Genomic DNA, 17,468 nt, shown 5'->3' with positions numbered 1-17,468 from the left:
CTGTGAGCATGGAGCGATCAGGATGGCCCTGGGGTATGGGCAGCAAGGCCCATCCTTGCCCAGAATCACAGGATCAGTTGGGTGGGAAAAGGTCTCTGAGATCATTGAGTCCAACCTGTGACTGAACACCAATGTCAGTTACACCCTGGCACTGAGTGCCACGTCTGCTCTTTCCTTAAACACCCCCCCAAGGACGGTGACTCCATCACCTCCCTGGGCAGTCTGTTCCAATGTCTGATCACCCTTACTGTGAATAAATTCTTTATAACGTCCAACCTGAACCTTCCCCAGTGCATCTTAAGACTATATCCTGTAGTCTGGATATGAATTACTCCTGGTGTGAAGCCGATCAAGCAGCTTTTTCAGCACGTTGAGGCTTGTGCGTGACACGGCAGGGCACAGCTGCAGGGCTGGGGACTGGGGTCACCCCCAGGACCACGCCTGCACCGCCTCACTGCCGCTGCTGCGCTGGCTTCCAACGACCACAGCTCCCGAGGCACACAGTGGAGAATTGCGAGGTTTAGAAAGTGTAACACTCATGATTTATAGTTATTTCCCTTCTCGCTTATAGCATTTGGGAATGTAGTGCACCAGCGCCAGGCCCCGGGCTATAACGCACCCCCGCGGGGTGACTTGGTCCGGCCCGCGACTCTCCCCACCGGCCCGCCCGGATGGTGCCGCCCACGCTGGGACTCGCCGCGCGCAGCGGGAAGATGGCGGCGCCCAGGGCGGCGTGGGACGAGCGGGATGAGCCTTGGAACCGGCTGGATGTGCCCTGGCCCGCGAACAGCGCCACGGTGCCGCTGGCGGCCCAGCACCCCGCAGGTCCCGGCGCGGTGTCGAGGGGTTGGGGGGTGTTTGAAGCCGCTCCCGGGTGTTTGCGGTGGGTGGTCGGTCGGTGGGAGCCGGAGCAGTGGCCGGAGCGGCGGCGGGCGCTGGTGCCGGTGGCCGGCGCTGAGGCGCTGTCCGGGTCTCGCCCGCAGTAAGGTTACTGTCGGCGCTGCGGCGGCGCTGCGACATCGCCGGGAAGCGGCTGTCGGGGCCGGCCCTGGCCGCCGAGGGACGCGTCCTGCGCGCCGTGCTCTACGTGTACCACAGCCGGCTGCTCCGGCACCGGCCCTACCTGGCCCTGCAGCAGGTGAGCACCAACCCCGCCTGGCCGGCAGAGACCCGGCAGCTCGATACTCCCAGCCCCCAGTCTCCACTCCCCGAAAAGCCTTTTGAGTAGCATTTAGCCCCCGGAGCATCGTGCAAAAAAAGTTTGTGAGTAGGTGCATTTTTGTTTTCTCATGGTTGAGCCCAGTGGGTTTATTGGCCCTGTGCAGCAATTGCAACTTCAGTTTTCCTGCCCTGGTCTCCGATACTCACGCTGAGACCTGAAATAGGTATTATTCCATACCTTTGCATACATGAATAATACAGGGACGTCATTCTCAAATAATTGCAACGATAAGAGGGAGGAATAATAATCTTATCCTACTTATTAGATATTTTCTGTTTTAAGATGAAAAGTGAACACCTTGCCAGTTTTCCAGGGAAGGAATTGTCAGCATTTTCAAATAACTGTTTTGAAATGGAGCAGGAATGGCACTTATCTTCTTGATTTGTTTATGTGTTTTCCTTCTTGACATCCAGTAGTAAGGGCCCTTGTATGCACCAGGGAAATCATGCAGCACCAATTAAACATGGCCTACTCCAGTCCTTCACTTAATTCTATATTTAGAATGCAGAGTGATGAAGGGATGTTTTTCATCATTGTGCAGATACAGAAATGTCCCAGAACATCCCATCACACAGAGCTCCAGTGTGGGCTGTTAAACTGATGATATAATGACAGTTTAATGTAGTGACAGTTCTTAGACCAGTCTCTCAAAAAACCAGTCAAAGGAGTTTTCTTTTCTCCTAGGTAGAGCAATGTTTGAAGCGCCTATGGAAAATGAATCTGGTGGGCTGCCTGGAAACTCTGGTAGGACTGATTCCCAAGTAAGTGTCATGATCCCATTGTACTGTCCATTAACTCAGTCTGCAGAACTAAAGGAAGAGGATGCTAGATTGTAACCAACTCTTCATCCTTGTATCACCACAGGAAAAATGGATCCAAAGCCCAGGCAGAGTGCTTGGTTCCCAGCCAGCCTATTCTGGAAACTGTGGCTTTGAAGGTATTGGGAGGCTGCAAGCTCATACTACGTCTACTGGATTGTTGCTGTAAAGCTTTTCTGTATCCTTTTTTCACCACAAAAACATTATCTTAGAGTTCACCAGTAGCACCTCATGAGACCAAAACGAGGATTTGTGTAGGCCCTGTATTGCTGATGGACTCAACTGTGCAATTCATAGGTGCAACTTGAAATTTCTTTGATAGCCAGAAACCTTCATTTCAAGTTATTATGTGGAAACCTCAGGCTGTTTGGCTAGCAGCTGTTTTGGCCTTGAGCCAGAACAGTATCCAAACAAAGTTTGGATACTCATCTCCCAGATTATTCCAGGATATTGCCTTGTGAATTGCCTCTAGTTGGTGTGTTCAGCAACTCTCATTACATGCTGTTTATTTTTTTTACCTTAACTGCTATAATCTTCAGCTTGTCTGTTAAACACCTCTGCTCGAAGGAATTCATTCTCCTGAATACTGTGGCTTTGGGGCTCCTGAGCCGGCTCTGGTTTGTGTGTTCAAAAGTCTGTCTTGTTTGTGTCTGTCTGTTTGATGTGCCTGTCAGGGAGAAGGGCTTGTAATTAGGCCTTGCTGCTAAGAAAGCTTTATTCAGTTGGGAGTAGGAGAAGGGAGGTCCCTCCATGCCTTTGGACTTGATTTTAGAACCTGCAGAGTTTTACAAGTGGAGAGAGACTTCTTACACGCTCTTATGGAAGGCTTTATTCTTGGATCTTAGCAAACTATATGTACCTCTAATGAAATCACAGTGTTAGTGTCAGTCTGCCACAAGCACCTGGTACTCTGTGCAGCAAGGAGTAAGTCCTGCTTCATGCTGAAATGGGAAGGCTGGGTTAAACATGTTCTATTATACTACTGAGTTTTCTACGGAAATTGGTTGTTCTGGTTTCTCTCAGTCTGGGAGAATAACTGCTGTCTGTAGCTGAAGGAGTAACAACATTGTTAGAACAACTTTCTGTGACACAAGAAATCTTCTAACTCAAGGAAACGTAGAGCAGGCAATTGTATGGCATCAGGCCTGAGTTGGTGCAGGGTGCTTTTGTGGGAAGACCTCATGGCACCTCGGATGTGACCCAACAACCTGATGGGTCCCAAGTGTGGCACTCAGCAAAACTCTATGGAAGTGGAGGGGCTCCTATCAGGAATTTTCAAGTCACTTTTGCATTCTGATCTGGAATAGTTCCTTAAAGCTCAGACTTAAGGAAAGCAGGGTGATAGAGTGTAAAAAGGTAAATTTGTACTGAGGGGAAACAGGGAAAGGACCATTCAGCTGAAGGTAGTTGTTCAGTGAGCATTATGTTTTGCTAGAGGAGACTCCATTCCTTTTTGTCCTCTGTCTACAGGATCCAGTACAGGTGTTTATTGCAGACCCTCGTGTCCTTGTACAGTGCCTTGTCCACAGTGCTTCATCTGGTATCTGAAACCCAGAAGACCCCTTATATCAAGGGGTTTACCTTCCCTTCTGATGTTGGTGACTTCCTTGGAGTTAATGTATCTTCTGAAGCAAAGAAGCAAAAGGCTAAAATGCTTACAGCAAAAAAATCTACCAGCTGGATGACAAAGTTCTTCCCAGCAATGCCAGAGGCAGTATCAAAGGTTGGGAAAAAGAGAAAATCTGAGACGTGTACAAGTGCTGTGAAAAAACGTAGCATCCTGTGCCCCGTGGACATTGGAGAGACAGTTGTGGTGCCCACAGCCAGGAGAGGTAAAGCCTTGTGCCAGTGTTATGGTTTCTGACATCTCAGAGACTGACTGCAACTTCTGTCACACGGAGCCAAGCACTTCTACTACCTACAGTGTGGTTCTTGTACAAACTCCTTGTCCTTGGAAGAGAATGCTGCATGTGCCCTTGCCTTTATAAAGCTGTGGATAATGTCAGTATCATGATTTTTAGGGAGGTGTTTCTTTTAATCAGGAAACAGCCTTGAGAGAAGCAGGTAATGAATGCAGTATACAGGTCCTGAAAATAGTTATTTGTACTTTTCTGCTTTTGCATAGCTAAGAAGCTATGGGCACTGTCTGTAGCCCATACAAGAGCAGGTAAGGCTGTAGGAACAGGATGCAAGTATCCTGTGTTTGCTGGTTCTGAACTGTGCCCAAATCTTCCTCTGCAGTCAGGGCTATGGCCAGTGACTGCAGCCATCCATGTGTTTGTGTGAAGCTTTTATCCATTAAGTTCTCCTTTGCAGCCATCTGTAAACCTCTGCGTGCTCTTCGTTTCTTGCCAGCTGCAATGCAAAACTAGTGTAGTCCCCTTGAGTTTGCCTGGAAATGTTGAGTACAGGTGTGAGCCTGCTGAGAGTTCTGTGGTGTCTCTGTGCAAAGAAATAAAACTATCTCAGTGTTGTAATGGGAACTCTTTTCTCTCTCTGTAGGGAAGCACCCAGGGTTTGATGTGAAGAGCCTGCTTAGGCCATCCAGACATCCCACACAAGAGGTTTGTATGGTATTGTTTTACATGTTAGGTTGATGGTTTGGGTTTTTTGTACACAATAGTTGTTGTTTTTTTTTTTTTTTGTATTGTAAAGACTAACACTTGAAACACGATATCCCTGATTGAAAATGTCCCCTTTTCCTGCCTTATTTTTGCTTGTCTTGCAACTCAGGTTAGTGTGGAAGCTTTGCACAGAAAATCAATCACTACTTATTTCTGTTTGGGAATTTGGGCATTTGTTGGTTTGTCAAGTGAAATGACCAGAGACCAAGTCAGCAGTAGACAGAAATACAAATTCTAAATATCTGCCTCTTCTTTTTGTATTCCACAAAACAAGACTGCTCTTCCCTTTTCTCCTTAGAAAATAAGGAATATTCTCACTACATTCTGTGTTCTGCTCTCTTCCAGCAGAAAGGATCAGACACATCATCTTGTTTTAAAACACTCTTTCTGTTACTGTTTGTTTCAGGGTCTAAGCATTGCATCAACACCTCTTCAAGCAAAGTCATCACCACTTTTGTCTCAGATAGTAAAATCAGAGCACACTGGATCTCTTGTACAGATGGTCCAAACAGCTGCATCATTTAGGGAGCTGTCAGAGGCACTCAGAAAAGCTATTCTGTGGTGCAAAACCAACAAATTCAAATCAGAAGCTTATTTTCTGCGTAACAAGTTGTTGAAAAGCAACCGGCTACACCATGTGGAGGCTCAAGGATGCAGGTAGTTTTGCATGGGTGTGGGATTTCTGAGTCTAACATTTGTATTTTAGTATTATGTATTTTGCTATAGTATAGTGAAACACAGTGGTCTAAGCCATTATTTTAAAACTCAGGATCACTAGTTTAGGTTACTGGCTGCTCTGACCATGGGCATTCTATTTAGTTTCAGTCACTTATGATTTAAAAAGGCTTTAAAAGGCTATCTAATGTACAGTACTTAGGAGGGAGGATGAAAATGCAACCTAAATCATCTGCATGTTTTATGTTAACAAATGTATGAGGCAAGAATTGTGTCTATGCAGATTGCTTTGGCTACTATTGTACAAGGTGCTGTTCTGTTTCTATGGTATAAGGAAAATTATAGAGATGGGTAATAATGAAATCTCTCCAAACTCCAAATGAAGTAACACTTTAGTAGCTGATAAAGTTCTATTTTGTAAACTTTGCTCCCTTTAAGCTTGAAGAAAAAGCTGCGCTGTGTCAAAACATCTGTCTGTAAATACCTCCTGTACGGGTCACAACACACGCACTGGCCAAGGCAGCACCTCCAGGCACGCTTCTGCCGAAGGAGGATCAGATCATCGGCACTCTTGAAGACAGCTCCAAAGACTGGTGGGCAAAAGCCTCCTGAGCTTTTTGGGGTCTGTGAGAACAGTGCATCACTCATCCTCCCAGCTTACCAAGATGGGTCTCCGAGTCAGGAAGAACATTCCAGCACTGACACAGGACATGTCAGACTAAGCACAACAGGGACCCCTAAGCAGCTGCTGCTGGAAGGAAGCCCTGGCCTTGTGTGGAAAGAAGCTGCTGAGAACACAGATATTGATTCTATTTTTGCAGCAATAGGCGTCTGATCCTGGATTTGAAGGAGGAAAGGGGTCGAGTTATTCTAGTTTTTTGTTGTTTGGTTTTTTGTTTTGTTTTTTTTTTTTTTAAGTAAACCCCTCTGAACCCTAATGGCGTCTCAGTAACTCGCATTGTGAATCCTGTTAAGAAAGTAACAACTATTTTATTATGTTTTTTAAACCAGCTTTTTTTTTAATGGCTGATTTTTATATTTTTAAGGGTATTCCAAATAACTGAATAGTCACCTTCCTTTTACCTACCCTTGTCCAGGAACAGTGACTTTGTTACCCTTACTCAGTGTTCCCTCTCTATTGCCTGACCACATGTTAAGTGCTGCTGTCAAATCCACAGTGCAAACAGTTCCCATCCATGGCATAAAGGCTGCAGCTGATCACTCACTGCCGCTTTGGACAAAAGACTTGCCAAAACCTTAAACCTTTCCAAGCCTTACACTCTTCCTTCTGTGCTGCTTGTAGAGGGGACAGCCTTGATGTGCAGTATTATTGCTGTTTCAGCATTTGTTATGCTTGTTCTGAAATGAGGAGTTAACTGAACTTACCTCCCCACAGCTGTTCCAGAAGTAGGGAAAAGCACAGCTGTGGTCTCTATTACCTGCCTTGTATGAACTGATCAATGTACATTTAGTTATGAAACGTGGGCACAAACTTATGTTTTATTCAAAATGCATACACAGAGCAAAGAGCACAACTTTGTTAGTAGTTTGGGCTTAAGGTCTTTATACAGATAACCAAGATCCATTTTCAAGGTTTCCTGTCAGAGGAACAACCAGTGACAACTGAAACAATTTTAGAGAATCAGGAATCATCAGCCCTTGAGCCATCTGATGCAACACAGGCCTACTTGAAACAGATTCCTGCCATTGCAGGAATTTTTAGAGGTCTTCTCATTTCCTCAAATGGTATAAAAATACCTAAGTATACCACATACAATCAGGTAATGTTTCAGCTGCTTAAATATTTCTCAGAAAAGGCTGGGAGTGAGGGCAGACATCCCAGCAGTGACCTCCATCCTAAAAAACCCTTCCAAACAACATGCATGATCTTCCTTCTTAGTGGGCAGCAAGTGCCCAAATAATGCCCCAGTGCAGCTTGTGCACAGATTCAAGACCCATAGTTTGCTTCATCAAAGGCCTTTCTGGCTCGTTTCAGTTCTTCATTCATAGTTAGGAGGTCTTTAACTCTGGCAAACTTCCGGGGGTCCTTGCGTATTAGAAAGACAATGTCCTCAACCTGCACCCGACCCTGCCGCCCGATGGACATGGCCTTGTGTGTCTGTTAGAGGGGAAAAAAAAGTCAGCAGTATTCCTTTGCCATGGTGCTTTTTTAAGGTCTCAATTCCACTTTAGTTCCTGTCATTTTACAATAGCAGGTTCTGGACACCATCATGCTACTCACAAGAGAACTTCCCAGTAAACCATGGACTTACTCTGCTGTCGCTTATACCCTGAACATAACCACTACATATACATCACTTAATGGTATCAAAATGAAGGCCAGATTACACATAGGACACCCAGCCTGCAGAATGGCTGAAGATTAGGCATGATTTGGCCTAGTGTGAGGTAACTGTATCAGAGGACAGTGTAGGGCATTTTGATAAGCATAGGAAAGACCAGCATTTCAATAGAAAGGGGAATGTTTGGATACTTAGAAATGGTATCCAAGTCAGGAAGAGAAATGGCCTCAGGCCCAAGAATGCATTCCTTTTGTATGGCAGAGCTAAGTTCCCATCCATGTACAGACACTGGGCAAACACAAAAAGTTGACAGACTTTTAAATCTGAGCCAAATTTTCTGTCAGCTGAACATACAGTGATGCCACAGTGAACCTCAAAGTCAGGTGGGTATTTCCCCTCCTAAAATAGTAATCTAACTGCTACTTAAAGACTTCAGTGTTCTAAATCCACATGGAGTAAGGTGCATAAATTTTGCTTTAATCTTGGGAAAACAAAATCCAAGTTTATGTTTCTCCTACTAATGCCATGAGTTTGGGGCCTGGGATAATGCAGTATTTCAGTCAGAGGCATTAACTTTCAAAAAGCTAAAGTTCTGGTGAGGATGTTTTGACCATGCCATCTAGAGCTGACTTACCATTTCAGTGATAAACTCTATTACCAGGTCCTCAAGAATGTCCACTGATTCTGTGTAAGGGTTCTGGTCGTCCCCGAATCCATACATCATGCACCTTACTGCACAAAGAAACACTCAGCATGAGGCTTTCATCCATTTAGTGCTGCATGCATCTAGTTAGACCTCACCAGCCTGCACGTTCCTGCACCAGGATGGCCCTCTCATCTGTCAGGCAAGACAAATCTTGAGGAAACATACAGGAAATAAGAACAAACAGAAGCCAACAAAAGCCCCTCCTGTAGGGACAGGAATTGTATATACAGAAGAGTATGTCTGAGGACAGGCTCTCTGAATATTCACTTAGGCTGCAAAGCACTGCATAGTGACAGCGCAGCTAACTTTGGGCACAGCTAGGTCCAGAGCATGCACTAGCAATATTTTTGAGGGGGGTCTACATGGCAGATTTCTGCAATTGCAGCCAAGGCACATTATGAAAGCCGCTGTTTTGTTAAGGAGAAGTGAGTTTTAGGACCCCATAGCTGTCAGCTCGGGGTTTCAGCTGAGTGACCAGGCCCGACTTACGCTCTTTGGAGAACAGCCGCTTCCTCCTGCCCTGCCCGCCGTCCAGGCCCCCGCCGGCGTCCTCCGCGTCCTCTTCGAACTACGGGCACAGCGGCGGGGAGGCCGCGGTCAGCGCCCGTCTGGCCCCGGCCCCTTCCCGTCGCTCCCCCGACCGCGGCTGGGCTGTGGATCCCCGGGAAGGGCAGCCCCTCCACCACTCACCGGCACATCCTCCTCCTCATCCGCCATGGCTGCCCGCCGGCCCGGAACAACTTCGGCGGCCCGGCCCCGCCCCGAGGCCCCGCCGAGCCGCGCCGGGCAGGACGGGCGGAGTGGGCGGTGCTGCGGGGCCTGTCTGGGCGGAGGCCAGCGCCGTGGAGCTGCGGCGTAGCTCTGATAGCCCATCCCAAACCTGGATATGACATTCATTGTTGGATTGCCAGATCGGGATAGCGTGGTTTGAAAGTGAGCTCGGGGGATGTCTGTTAATCCCTCTGCTCGAAAGAGGGTCAGTCACGAGGACAGAAAGGGTGGCTTTTCACAGTCGGTTTGTTCGGTTGGCAGGGGCTTTTCCTTCCCTTCAGCGAGGTACACTTGCCCATGTTCACAAAATCATAGAATGTAAACCAGCTGGGATAAAGGCCCTTAATGCCCATCTAATCCCAACCCTCTTGCCGTTGACACGGACACCTCCCATGAGACCAGGCTGCCCAAGGTATGTCCCCTCTCAGTTTGTACCCATTCCGCCTTGTGCTAGCACTAGAGTTTCTGATGGGCCCCATCTGGTTTCTCTTTAGGCTCCCTTCATGCACTGGAAGGTTGCTATGAGGTTTCCACCTTCTGGATAGCACCCGACTCTCTCAACTTGTCTTTGTAGGGGAGGTGCTCCAGTCCTGTTGTATTCCATACAGTAGCTGTCAGTCCCTTTGCTCCAGCCCTGCCCTTGAGCAGGCCCACTGTTCCCCCCAGTTTGGTGCCCTAGGCACATTTGATAGCAATGCATTTCCTCCAGATTACTCATAAAGATGTTAAACTGGACACATTCCAGAATGCATCCTTGCTGCGTTCCAATTGTAACTGCCATGCAACTGGCGCATGACCCATTGGCTTCTATGCCCTGAGCTCAATTGTTTAACCAGTTTTCACTGATCTACTAGTGCACCTGTCCAGACTGCAGCATTCTAATTTTGAACACTTGCAAAAATACTGCCTTTGTAGTGTCAGGGTTGTGACGACACACCAGACCAGACACATGACAGAGTAGAGGAAGAAAATGGAGATTGTACTGCTGAAAGACCAGGAAAGATGCACAAGGTGAAATCCTTTTCCAATGAAGCTAATACTCAACATAATTTCTGTAAACAGCTGCAGAATAGGCATAGCTTTACCACATAATGACAGGAACCTTAAGTAAAGCTTGCACAACTGCTAACAACTAAAGACACTTGAATTTAAAACTGAAATGAGCTTTACTGTATCAGTATGCTGCCAGGCCCAACCCCCACTCATCAATGAGGGGGAAAGAAAGGAAGATCTTTTGTGTCCGTGGCCTGAGAAAGTGCAGCTCCTCACTTTGCAATTCAGCTGGTTCCTTAAGAACCTGGCAAAAAAAAGTCCAGTAGTGTGTCAAGACACCAGTTTTCCCAAAGCCTGTTTCCATAAAGGCACTTAAATCCATGTTTTACTGTTTAGGGAGAGGACTTGATTTTATTTACTGTTTTGTTACAGGGGCATTGTCACACTCAAGAATCAAACTGTAGTATTGGCTCCTGCAAATGGCTGACCAAAATGCAGGAGTTATTCCAGTATCTGAAGCACTTCTGAATAAAAACAAGATGTGTCTGGAGGTAAAACTGGTTCTTCTGGAGAAGATGGTACCTAATGTTCCATGCACACACATCCAGTTTGTACAAATGGATTAACAGGACATATTTAATGTATTTAAGTGGTTAGTAAAAGACTTCCCAGCACTGTAAGGGATTGTAATGAAATTTAAGGGGTTTTGTTCTGAGGAGGGACTTAAACCAGAATGGCATTTTTTTGTATATTCAGGGCTATTTTCAGAGGGTCTTCAGTCAAGGCTGAGGCCCTGAAAATTACAGCCTTGACGAGATTGATGTTTCTGGAAGATCCTGGTTTAAAGATTCTACAGAAAGGCCCTTCCTGAAGTGTTCACTTTCACCTGTTTCACCTGTATAGCTACTACTCCAGTTCTAGGATCATGCATCTCTTGGGCTGGTTTGCCCTGCAGCATTTTGGGATTACAGAATTACAGGTTTGATCACTAAGATGCAGAAGCTAGAGAGCCACATTTACTGCATTCATGACATGCTCCTGTTCCTACACATATGCTGAAAACAAATCTTGTCTCATGTCTAGTGTGTTACAAGAAATTGCATATTGTAAGAAAGTGGTATTTCTAGTCCTTTTGCACTGTCAGAGTGATTTAGAAAAGAACTTTCCTTTCTTGAGGTTTAAACACTTAATGCAAGTAACTGACAACTGCATAACCACACTTGGCCACATTAAGACATAGAAAAGACTGAGTGCCAGGGTTTGACACAGGCACTTCATAGCTTCAGACTCAGTTCTCCTGTATGAGTGCTGCTATTGATGGCTGTCCTTTTATCCAGCTCTGCCTTGTAACTGGACAGTTTGAAGTGCTCTTAGACAGACACAGCTGCTGTGGGAAGCAGTTCCCCTAAAGTGTGCAGGACATATCAGTGTTGTGCTTCAGCTGCCAGGGTAGAGCTGATACAGATCATGGATGGTGTGCCTCAGATCTGGCATTTCATCCATGTGGAGCTGCATAAATTCATGCTGGATCTCAAAATAGAAGGTAGATGCAGCACTGACTCATGACAGTGTGCAGGATAGGGCTCCTCTAGATGTCAGTCTTTTATTCCACTCTGTTTCAAGCCAACACTCCTGGAAAAGCAGATCCCGTAAAAGATGTGTTCTTCCTTCATCCTTGTAGAACAGGGACAACTCAATGTCTGCAAGCAAGGCATGCTATCCTGCTGCACCTACTGAACACAGGACACAGAAGAGTTACAAAAGTAAAATATACAAGACATCAAACACATCTTCACAGATAACAAGTTGGCTATTTCCACTCTGCATGGCCTTAGAGCAGGTAGGTTGTACAGGAGGTAGTTTTTGGCCCCTGCTATCTTAACCCTAACCTCAACCTCAGCCGTGAGAAGTAAATCTCTGTGTATCATACAGTTCAACTGAGCAATACAGTTTGCTTAATGTTATGGCTATAGTTTTTCTTTCCTAGATTTGTTGCGGTGTGATGTAATAGCCTGTCCATCCCGGTTCTTTCCCCAGGTGTGCCAATAACCTCTCCCTTCCCCTCCCCTTGCCCCTTGCTGACTGCTGTCCGTCAGTCTTGGCATTCCAGCATGGGTGTCATGCGATTGGCGAAGTTCAAAAGATGCCTCTCAGCCCTGGGGACATTGGGCCATCCAGGTATCATTTGTCCCCTGAGACTTCCCCCCCCCCCTTACCTGGTTGGTGGGATCCCTACCCCTTCCCTCCCCCTCTCCCTGGGGTTAAAAGACACAGCAACCACACGGTTTGGGAGAGTTCTGTTAGAGCTGTTGCTGGATTCAGAGGCTTGTGTGCCAGGAATAAAGCTCTGGATTGAAACCCTCCAGCAGAACCCGACTCCTTTTTCCTTCACCTCGCCTTAAAGCTTCTCCGCCAGAGGTAAACCTGAGCTCCTGCTTGCCTGGACTTGTCCCAAGCACTGATCTGCAGCATCCAGCCAGCCAAAGGTATCTCAGGTGAAACCACCACAGCTGCTGCCTTTGGTCAAGCAGCAAGGGCCAGATGAGCCCAGGCACGTTCCATCCGGCAATATTGGTATTTAACTCCACTATAGAATAAATGCCTCTTTATTAATGATATTACTAGACTGTCTCTAGTATCCTAAATATAGCGGAGGTTAGGCATGGAGTAGTAGATTTTTGAACATTTCAATGTAGGGAGAGGAAATGCTGTATTAAAACTTCCCTTCTCTGTGGAGGTTACCTACTTTTTTTCTCCTTAGCACAATCATGTAGGTTTTATGAAACAGTTTTATAATAACCTGGATTAATTCACATTGCAAACTTCCTGAACTGAGGAACCTAATAAAGAAAAAAATTAGCTTTATAAATACTAATTTATTCAAAAATACCATATAGTAACTTGGGTTATTTGCAACAAAAACGCCAGACCTCTGGTTTTGGTACCTTTTGTTCCTGATGAGCCAAGCAGATCAGCAGGTCTTTTCAGCTGGCCTCTACAGTGGGCAGGTTTCCAGTAACATGGGCTACAAAACACCTGAGCAAGTGAACCCCTGAGAACTCCACAGAACTGTGGAAACAGAGGCATAGATGTTCAGTGCCACATATTGATGTGTCTTGGAGTAATAAAGACAAACAGCCACTGGCTGTGCTCAGTTACACGTCTCAGAGTACACCTTGGTGAAAGCCTGCGTTTTGGCTATGTAATGCAACAATTGCAGCTCTTACTGTTACCAGAGGTCCAAATAAAATGGGAAAGCCTGCTACCATGCAGCACAGGAATTGCTGCCCTGCTTTGAGAAAGGCCAAAGGAAGAAGCACCCTTGGAAACAAAACTCACTTGCAGAGAATGGGGAAAAAGGGGAAGGGACATTTCCCTATCAGCAGCCCACCCTCTATCCTTGGGGCACAAAGAGGTACTGCCTCTAGACCATACAGACTTGTGCTGGTATCTTGCCCTACTGAACTCATCACCAGAAACGCAACAGCAGCAGTGGAGAGGAACTTTACCTGACCAGGAACAGCTGAGGAAAGCATCCTTGTGTGTTCTCCTTTACAAACTCCTGGATCTCCAGTACATTCTTTAACAATAATCCCCTGGATGCTCGGTCAATTTTTGTTAACACCATCTGCATGGATCCAGAAAGGGAGGATTCAGAGAAGAAAGTAAGATTATTTTGCTGTTAAGCTGGAACATCTGTAAGAGTCCTAGATTGTCTTACAAAGCAGTCTGAAAGCTCTGGTCATATCTAGGGGAAAAAATAGTCTAACACAGTTCACCAAAACTATGGCTTGCATAAGGAGTGCACCTTTTCAAGCTGCTCAAGCTGAGCACTGAAAAAAAATCTATTTAATAAACCACATAAAACCCCCTCTTAAATCCCATTTGTCTTCCTCAACACATTATAAACCTATTTTATTAACAATAAAGGGTTACTGCTTAGGTAGGTCAACTTGCACAAGCTCAGGTGGAGAGTACCTTTCTAGATTACCTGTACCTTATAACCAACCCAAGAATGAAGCATTACCTACCACATAAGGAATCCCAAACTCTTCCAGCATCTCTACTGCAATATGATCTGTTTTCTGGAGTCCAACTACACCATCAACTAATAGGAAAGTCCTCTTCAAGCTGCCAGAAATACAAGCAACAGTAATTGTCACCATTATTTCATGCCTGCTCTGATGAAGAGCCAGGAAAAGTCATGCATGGAAACTAAGGGTCAGCATGGAGCAGCACCTCAATCTTTCTTGCTCTTTTGACCTATCTGAGCACTAATGAATGACAAGGCAGAAGCTTCCAGGGAAATGTCAGAACTAATGGATGGAAGCAGCAACCCCTGTGCATTTTCTCCCCTCATTACATGATGCTGTACAGGGGTGTCAGTCTGGCTTTCCCTGTGCTGAGGTACAGGTAGGTCCCTTACTTGTGCCGTTCCTGCAGATAGGCCTCCACCATCTCAACAAAGTCCTGCGGGGCGCGATAGCCGTATCCTGGCATATCCACCAGAGTAAAGTACTTCCCTACTTTGAAGAAATTCATCTTCTTGGTGTGGCCCTGAAGAGAGGATTTGAGGTAAGATGAAGCACAGGGGTGGTTTCTAAAAAAGCTGCTTTAAGCAGTGTACCAGGAGGTGCTCTGCAAAATATCTCTATATCAGACTCCTGCCCCCCCAGAATGCTTTAAACTGCCCAGTCTCCTACCCGTGTAGCAATCCTACACGGCTCTAATCATAAAATGGACTAAAAATACCTTAATGGCTCTCTAAGCTTGGCTCTTCTCAAAGGCTTTACAGCACACCTGCTCAGGTAGTGCAGCTCCTTCATCTGCCTGAAGAGCTAGGCTGGGCTCCGCCTCTTCCTGGGCTAGAGCAAGGCCAGTGCCAGCCATGAGGATGGCTACCAGAGCTGGAACTTCCTGTCATTTCAGGCTACTCAAGAGCTTGTTCCCTCCCACCCTTCTCAGTCCTGTCCTCTGGACTGGTACCAGCTTATGACCCAAAGGGAGAGAAGTTAAAAATGTGACTCACCGGAGTTTTTGACACTCTAACTTCCACTTCTGGAGCCAGTGAAAACAAGGCCCGGATTAAAGATGATTTCCCTACATTGCTTCGGCCGATGAAGCACACCTGCAGGGCGAGAGGCAGAGAAGGCGCATCTACACCTGCCCACCTCTCGCTGCAGCCAGTCCTAGTCGCTTCCCAGCCACGGACATGTCAGGCTGCCGAGCTGCACAACGGGTAACAACAACAAATAAACGATTTGTTAAAAAGCAGCACTAAGTGCCGCACACATTGCGCAGCGCTCTGACAGAGCTATATAACCACTCCACCACCCCTTTACCCCCGCAGTTGAGCCCAGCCCGGGGTGGCCCGGGCGGGGGGAAGGCGCTGCCGCGGCACGGTCCCGGCCGCAGGGGCAGCGCTCGCCTGACCTCGGGCAGGGCCGGCGGTGGGGCATGGTCCATGCGCACGGCGGAGCTCACGTAGTCGATGGGGTGCCCGCGGTCGGACCTGAAGAGCGCCTCGGCGCGCTGCAGGGTGGCCAGCCCGGGCTGGAAGAGGCGGAACGGCGCCGTGTCGGTGCCGGGCGCCAGGTACCGCTCCAGCTTCTGCAGCGGGAACACGATCGCGGTGCGGCGGCTCCGCTCCAGCCGCAGCACCTGGGACAGAGCGGCCAGCGGCGGCGAGGCCCGGCCCGCAGCACCACCCGCTCGGGGCAGCAGCATCGCGGCAGCTGCAGGCGGGACCCGGCCGGCCCCGGAAGGTGGTGGGGCGGGACAGCGGGGCGGTGCCGTGGGGCGCTGCCGCGGCTGCCCCCAGCGGGCCGGCGGCTGTCAGGGCCCGGTAGGGCGTGTGCGCTCGCTGTCCGCATCCACCCCCAAGAGCCGCCGGTGCTGCCCAGGCCCGGCTGTTTGTAGAATCACAGAATATGCTGAGTTGGAAGGGCACACAAGGATCATCAAGTCCAGCTCCTGGCCCTGCACAGCACCATCTCCAAATCACACCATGTGCCTGAGAGTGTTGTCCAAACACTTCCTGAACTCTGCCAGGCTTGATGCTGTGACCACTTCCTTGGGGAGCCTGTACCAGGGCCCAGCCACTCTCTGGAGGAAGAACCTGTTCCTAATATTCAACCTAAACCTCCCCAGACACAGCTTCAAGCCATCACGTCGGGTCGTGTCACTGGTCAGCACAGAGTGCGATCAGTGCCTGTGCCTCCTGTTCATGAGGAACTAGACTGCGATGAGGTCTCCCTCAGTCTTCTCCAGGCTGAACAGCCCAAATGACCTCAGCTACCCCTCATACAGCTTCCCCCTTCTCCATCCTCATTACACTACTTTGGACACTCTCTAACAGCTTTATACCCTCCTTATGTTGTGATCAGAGCTACACACAATATTCCAGGTGAGGCCGCCCCAGCTCAGAGCAGAGTGGGACAATCCCCTCCCCTGCCCGGCTGTGATGCCGACCTGATGCCCCAAGGACAGGGCTGGCCCTCCTGGCTGCAGGGCACTGCTGGCTCAAGTTCAACTCTCCATCAACCAGGACCTCCAGGTCCCTTTCCATGGTGCTGCTTTCCAACTCATTCCCCAGTCTGTCCATACATTCAGGGTTGCCCCATCCAAGATGCAGAGTCTGGCACTTTCCCTTGCTGAACTTGATACAGCTGGCGATTGCCCAGTCCTTTAATTTATCGAGGTCTCTCTGCAGGACGTCTGCCTTTGAGCGAGTTAACAGCTCCTCCCAGTTTTGTATCATCTTTTCAGCTCTGTGTCTTCTTATGTGTGTTCTCAGGCCAAGCCCAGCCACACTGTCAAGCTGCTGAGGGCTCCATGTGCTGATGCCCTGTTTGGCCAGGGAGTAGGGCAAAGCAGCCCTGTCCTATAGCACTGTCCACCTCCCAGGTGCAGCCCCCAGTTTTCCAAGTGCTCTTCTGATAAGTAAAAAAATTAAGTTGTTTCAGGGAAAAAAAAAACCAAAAACAACCACCAAAACATTTTTTCAAGGATAACTATGTAGAGGTCAGTTTTATTTTGAATAAAATAAACCCAATGCAACCATAAAACTGTTGTCACCTGTGTTCACACTATAGTAAGAAGACCCCTGAAGTTTTACTACTTAATTGATATGTCTTAGAGTGCTGTTTTCCTATCAAAAAATACACATAAAGCTTTTTACATTGTTCTCCTTCATGACTACAGTTCATAGGGCTGTAAAACCACAGAAATAAATGTATGTCCTTGAAACATTTCAAAGTACTGTAATTTTAACACTATCAAATGAAAGTAAACTTCATCAGTATCTTCATAAAAGTAATATGTGAAAATATCCTGATGTTCAACCTTACACCCAGG

General features: G+C 47.4%; 3 protein-coding genes across 4 annotated transcripts; 1 reads left to right on the top strand and 2 right to left on the bottom strand.

Annotated features, from left to right (window-relative positions):
- Positions 1-656: 656 nt before the first annotated feature.
- On the top strand, positions 657-6,819 carry NEPRO (nucleolus and neural progenitor protein). Its single transcript, XM_066572086.1, has 9 exons — positions 657-825; positions 984-1,138; positions 1,907-1,983; positions 2,087-2,218; positions 2,580-2,657; positions 3,511-3,872; positions 4,543-4,604; positions 5,071-5,321; positions 5,778-6,819. Exons 1-9 carry the CDS (start codon positions 672-674, stop codon positions 6,172-6,174), a joined length of 1,668 nt encoding a protein of 555 aa, XP_066428183.1. The 5' UTR covers positions 657-671; the 3' UTR covers positions 6,175-6,819.
- A 2-nt stretch (positions 6,820-6,821) lies between these two features.
- Positions 6,822-9,140, bottom strand: TAF13 (TATA-box binding protein associated factor 13). The gene is made up of 4 exons (XM_066572087.1): positions 9,039-9,140; positions 8,838-8,916; positions 8,277-8,374; positions 6,822-7,458 (listed from the first exon to the last, which is right to left on the bottom strand). The coding sequence occupies exons 1-4, from the start codon at positions 9,063-9,065 to the stop codon at positions 7,288-7,290; spliced, it is 375 nt and encodes a 124-aa protein (XP_066428184.1). The 5' UTR covers positions 9,066-9,140; the 3' UTR covers positions 6,822-7,287.
- Positions 9,141-10,495: 1,355 nt separating this feature from the next.
- On the bottom strand, positions 10,496-15,858 carry GTPBP8 (GTP binding protein 8 (putative)). 2 transcript variants are annotated; one of them, XM_066569071.1, is made up of 7 exons: positions 15,546-15,858; positions 15,142-15,240; positions 14,539-14,669; positions 14,144-14,243; positions 13,622-13,740; positions 13,058-13,181; positions 10,496-11,845 (listed from the first exon to the last, which is right to left on the bottom strand). In XM_066569071.1, the coding sequence occupies exons 1-6, from the start codon at positions 15,837-15,839 to the stop codon at positions 13,097-13,099; spliced, it is 828 nt and encodes a 275-aa protein (XP_066425168.1). In that variant the 5' UTR covers positions 15,840-15,858; the 3' UTR covers positions 10,496-11,845; positions 13,058-13,096. The 2 variants fall into 2 exon arrangements, with proteins under 2 accessions (XP_066425168.1, XP_066425176.1); XM_066569079.1 differs by having other exon boundaries at positions 10,496-11,842.
- Between the last annotated feature and the right edge of the window lie 1,610 nt (positions 15,859-17,468).

The sequence above is a fragment of the Molothrus aeneus genome, chromosome 2, assembly GCF_037042795.1.
Source record: "Molothrus aeneus isolate 106 chromosome 2, BPBGC_Maene_1.0, whole genome shotgun sequence".
NCBI lineage: Eukaryota > Metazoa > Chordata > Aves > Passeriformes > Icteridae > Molothrus > Molothrus aeneus.
Note: the sequence above shows the minus strand (reverse complement) of the source record. Positions and strands in the feature narration are given on the sequence as shown.

Coding starts and splice junctions, on each gene's coding strand:
- NEPRO (XM_066572086.1), top strand. CDS start 672: ATGGTGCCGCCCACGCTGGGACTCGCCGCGCGCAGCGGGAAGATGGCG. Junction 3,873..4,542: donor GGTGCCCACAGCCAGGAGAG/GTAAAGCCTTGT, acceptor CTCTCTCTGTAG/GGAAGCACCCAGGGTTTGAT. Junction 5,322..5,777: donor GTGGAGGCTCAAGGATGCAG/GTAGTTTTGCAT, acceptor GCTCCCTTTAAG/CTTGAAGAAAAAGCTGCGCT.
- GTPBP8 (XM_066569071.1), bottom strand. CDS start 15,839: ATGCTGCTGCCCCGAGCGGGTGGTGCTGCGGGCCGGGCCTCGCCGCCG. Junction 15,241..15,545: donor CACCGCCGGCCCTGCCCGAG/GTCAGGCGAGCG, acceptor CTCGCCCTGCAG/GTGTGCTTCATCGGCCGAAG. Junction 13,182..13,621: donor CCTCAGCTGTTCCTGGTCAG/GTAAAGTTCCTC, acceptor CTGTTTCCACAG/TTCTGTGGAGTTCTCAGGGG.
- TAF13 (XM_066572087.1), bottom strand. CDS start 9,065: ATGGCGGATGAGGAGGAGGATGTGCCG. Junction 8,917..9,038: donor ATGAGGAGGAGGATGTGCCG/GTGAGTGGTGGA, acceptor CTGTGCCCGTAG/TTCGAAGAGGACGCGGAGGA. Junction 8,375..8,837: donor GCGGCTGTTCTCCAAAGAGC/GTAAGTCGGGCC, acceptor TTCTTTGTGCAG/TAAGGTGCATGATGTATGGA.